This window comes from Lactuca virosa, chromosome 3 (assembly GCF_052849685.1).
Source record: "Lactuca virosa cultivar CGN04683 chromosome 3, Lactuca_virosa_CGN04683_v6, whole genome shotgun sequence".
Taxonomy (NCBI): Eukaryota; Viridiplantae; Streptophyta; class Magnoliopsida; order Asterales; family Asteraceae; genus Lactuca; species Lactuca virosa.
Window position 1 is genome coordinate 322,870,105 of NC_136428.1, and position 4,514 is coordinate 322,874,618.

The 4,514-nt window shown below is 44.3% G+C and overlaps 1 protein-coding gene across 1 annotated transcript; it reads left to right on the top strand.

Annotated features, from left to right (window-relative positions):
- Positions 1–224: 224 nt before the first annotated feature.
- Positions 225–815, top strand: LOC145164742 (uncharacterized). Its single transcript, XM_079083434.1, has one exon. The coding sequence runs from the start codon at positions 225–227 to the stop codon at positions 813–815; it is 591 nt and encodes a 196-aa protein (XP_078939560.1).
- Positions 816–4,514: the final 3,699 nt, after the last annotated feature.

Sequence of the window (4,514 nt, forward strand, 5' to 3'; positions counted from 1 at the left end):
ATTTACGCGGCATGGCGGCTTCGTCGGTATTTTCAAGCCCGCCAGATAGAGGTGTTGACCAACTGCCCAATCAAGCAGGTACTCTTAAAACCAGAAATATCCGGATGCCTTGCAAAATGAGCCAAGGAACTAGGGGAACACGACATCAGCTACCACCCCAGGGTGAACATTAAAGGACAGGCACTGGCATGTTGGAGATCCCGGGGGAGCTCTAGCAAGAAATGATGGGTACCACCCAACGAAGGCACCCGGAAGGGAAAAATGATCAGCAGTGGACGCTCTACACGGATGGAGCTTCTAGCAAGGAAGGCTCAGACGCGGGTTTGATCCTAACCAGCCCCACAGGTGAAGAAATCACGTATGCCCTACGATTCGACTTTTACACCTCCAACAATGAAGCTGAATATGAAGCCCTATTAGCCGGTCTGAGGTTGGCAGTAAAAATGGAGGCGGAAAGGATCGTAGCCTTAACCAACTCATGCCTGGCAGCCAACCAAGTCACTGGAGAATTCGAAACAAAGGATAAACGAATGGAGAAGTATGTCAAAGCAGTCCAACGAATCAAGAGCTCACTTAAGAGTTTCGCCATAAAGCAGATCCCAAGGGGAAGTAATAGAAGAGCAGACGCCCTCAGCAAACTCGCATCAACATGTTTTGGCCATCTATCTAAGGAAGTCTTAATGGAAGTGCTAAAGGTAAGGAGCATCGACGAGCGCCAACTCGATTACCTATTCACGACACGACCTAGCTGGATGACATCCATTATAGATTACTTACAACATGGCATACTTCCGAACGACCACGGGGATGCATGAAAAACAAGGATACGGGCTCCCAAGTACGCGATCCCGGGGGGAGCGTTATATAGGAAAGGTCATGCAACCCCGTGGCTCAATTGCGTAGACAACGAATTAGGAAGAAAGGCTCTCCAAGAAGCCCATGCAAGATCAGCCGGAGCCCATGAGGGGGCAAGGGCACTCACAAGCAAGATACTACGCATGGGGTTTTACTGGCCGTACATACACCAGGATGCCATCAAACTAACTCGAACATGCATGGAGTGCCAGAATTTTTCACTGGTACAAGGCGTACCCCCGACCAAGTTGACAAGTATAGTTAGCCCATGACCCTTTTTCCAATGCGGAATTGACATGGTCCGCCCTTTCCCAGAGGCACCAGGGAAAGTAAAGTTATTTGTCGTGGCAGTCGATTATTTCACGAAATGGATAGAAGTCGAGCCATTGGTATGTATCACTGGAAAACAAATGATTAAGTTCATGTGGAAAAACATCATAACAAGGTTTGGAACACCCAAAGTCTTGTTCAGCGATAACGGGCTGCAATTCGTCGAGAACCCCTTCAGGAACTGGTGCACAGAGAGGGGAATAGAGCAAAGGTTCACGTAGGAAGCACACCCCCAAGCCAATGGATATATAGAGGTGTCTAATAGGATGCTGGTACATGGAATCAAAAAATGAATAGGCAAAGCAAAAGGAAATTGGGTGGATAAGTTAGCGGAAGTCCTCAGGTCGTATCGAACCAGGCCACGAAGCAGCACGAAAGAAACGTCGTTCAGCCTGGCCTACAGATATAAGGCGATGCTTCCAGTGGAAATGATGATAGGGTCGATACGAACGGAGTACTGTCAAGAGAAAACAAATGACAGGAGCCTAAGGGAGAATTTAGACCTCTTGGTGGAACGGCGAGAACGCTGGAGCATACGCCAGGCCGCATACAAAAAAAAATAGCAGAAGGGTATTATAACCAGCGAGTCAAAGACAGGACGTGGGAAGGACCGTACAAGGTGGCGGAGGCACACCGTAATGGGTCGTACTCTCTGGAGACAACCAAAGGAAGACAGATCTCGAGAACGTGGAATGCAAGGAACTTAATGAAGTTCCACTTTTGAGTAAACCCACAAGCCCTTACACAAAAGGGAAGGTAGTTCTAGTGAAACATCCCCGGCCGGACTGATCACCCGGACCGGCAAGCGGACGCTCAGTGTAGTCCAATAGGGAATTTTAGTGCATTAAAAACTAGCATGTATCAGGATTACAGAACGAAAATAAAGAAAAATGCACTAGTTTTAATATGATATGCACCATGAGTATGTATGATAAAGTAAAATGTAATGCAGAGGATACTTAGTGAATCCACACACACACGCACACACATACTCACAACAAAAGTGACAAATCCCATAATAGAGTCATGATAAACAAGAAAAACTACACAGAAGGTTTAGCATGCCCAATCTAAAAAGCAATACAATGCAAAATAGCACCAAAGTAAACAAAAGCAAGCATGGTCATTAATAGATAAGCAAAATACCATCAACGTACACAATAAAAGGCCTTAGAGGCTACAAACTGCTAGAAAACAGAAATAAGGAAAACAAAGCTTCATTAAAATTTTCACAGCCCGAAGGGTAGCTCTAAACAACCGCATCACCTCCATCACCCGCACCACCCCCAACAGCATCAACCGCCGGACCACCCCCATCACCTACACCAGCATCGTTCCCTCCAGCAAGACCCGTCCCCACATCCACCACAACATCTTCAACCTCATCAAATGCACACAAAACCTTAACCCCACCCACATCCAACTGACCCAACCCGAGTAGACATGCAAAATCCATAGTCGCAAAGGCTAGCAGAGCATCATCGAGAGCTGAAGAATGGCTTGAGCGAGAGTCACTAGCAGACGGATCATATGTCCTGGCATCAACCTGCGCCTTCAAATTTGCCCAACCCTATTCCTCACCTACACCAAACGCAACATGACGGATGCGGCTAATATCCCCAGTAAATTCATGATGTTTTATGAGCTTATCCATCACACGCATAAGCCCGACCTGAAGTACCCAATTGCGATCTACCCTAAACACTTCCAATTCGTGCTCACGGTCGGAAAGATCACGTTCCAGGCTCTCGTTTTGTATCATCAGACCCTCATTCGCTTGTGTCAGCGACTCCACACGAGTCTCCAAAGCGCTTCGAACATCCTCCAGCACTAGTTTCTCTGATACCAGCGACTTGTTTTGTTGATCTAAGAGATGAGTAGTAGCCCCAAGGTCCGCCACCCGACCCTTCATACCCACCTCGCTTGCTGCCAAGGCAGAATGCGCGCACTCCAAATCATCAAGTCGCTACACACGTCGAGATCCAGCAGCTAGATAAGTCATGGCCTGCGCGGCAGCATAAGCTATGTTGTGGGCAAGGGTGGCATTGTTCATAGCATACATATGCTCAACAGTAGCAGAAGGAAGGGCATGATGGGTAAACTCCAAAGCAACAGAACGAACTGAAAAACGAGAATCTGCACGAAGATTCCACCCTGGAACAAAGACAGATACGTCATGAAAATCCCCCGCAGCAGAAGACTCATGATGTAACCGCTCAACACTATCTCTTGAAGATCGAGGACTAGCACAAGGACTCAAAGCAATTGGAACAGGAACAATGGGCTGCTGAGGCGCCCTTTCAACACTCTCAGACTGTTGAACGTCATCATCGGGTATTACCAGCACATGTCCATGATGAGGCGGTGAAAGAACCCCTCTTTCTATACTTTCGTATTTCTGAAAGACCCAAACTTTGATACTTCACGATATTGTTACTCACAAAACATGCTAAATGCATATTCATAAAAAAATATTTTACATTGATAGTTTATTTACATAGACTGGATACAAACCTACTATTTACATTTTTACAAAGTTTTATATATTACATACTTTCCCAGGAATACAATACAAAAGTTATAATATTATGTATTCTACATCTTCTACCAGTACAAAACTATACTCGATGCTTATCACCTGCAATAGTTAAAACATTGAGAGGGATAAGCGGGTGACGCTTAGTGAGTTCAATAACAGTTATAATATAACATTATGCCATATACATATCAATATGACAGAAGCAAAGAGGGACAAGGAACAAGAAAGACAAATGAGTATCATATGACAGGCTTTCCATATCAACAAATAATCTGATTCAAAGAGTTGTAATCAATGAGACATAACAATTTCAATACTTGATATACATTAATAAGACTTCAGCCCAAGTGGCGCAGAAAATACAATTTCAGAATATCATTTTCCTAGAATACACAGGCTTTCAGCCCTATCTTAGCATTCTGCTAATGCCAAAGTGATGCTTATATCATATACTTCATGGCCAAAGGCTACAGACCAGTATCCAAGTGATGCTTATGTCATACACTTCGTGGTCAAAGGTATAGCTCATTATTATAATAACATGTAACACCCCCGAACCAGATGGCGGAAACGTCCGGGGGCTCGTGTGACTAACAATTGAATTATCATCACAATGAATATACATGAAACATAACACATTCACCACTAACATTACATATAACAACAATATTGTTCACATCAAGTACATTGTTATAAATACATAAGTTCCAAAATATTAAAAGTACGATAAGTGATGTTACATAAATGAAACCATACACACTTGAAAATCTTCCTGCTTAACGATTACCTG

What these genes read in the sequence shown, in the direction of transcription:
- LOC145164742 (XM_079083434.1), top strand. Translation starts at nt 225, where the DNA reads ATGGGTACCACCCAACGAAGGCACCCGGAAGGGAAAAATGATCAGCAG.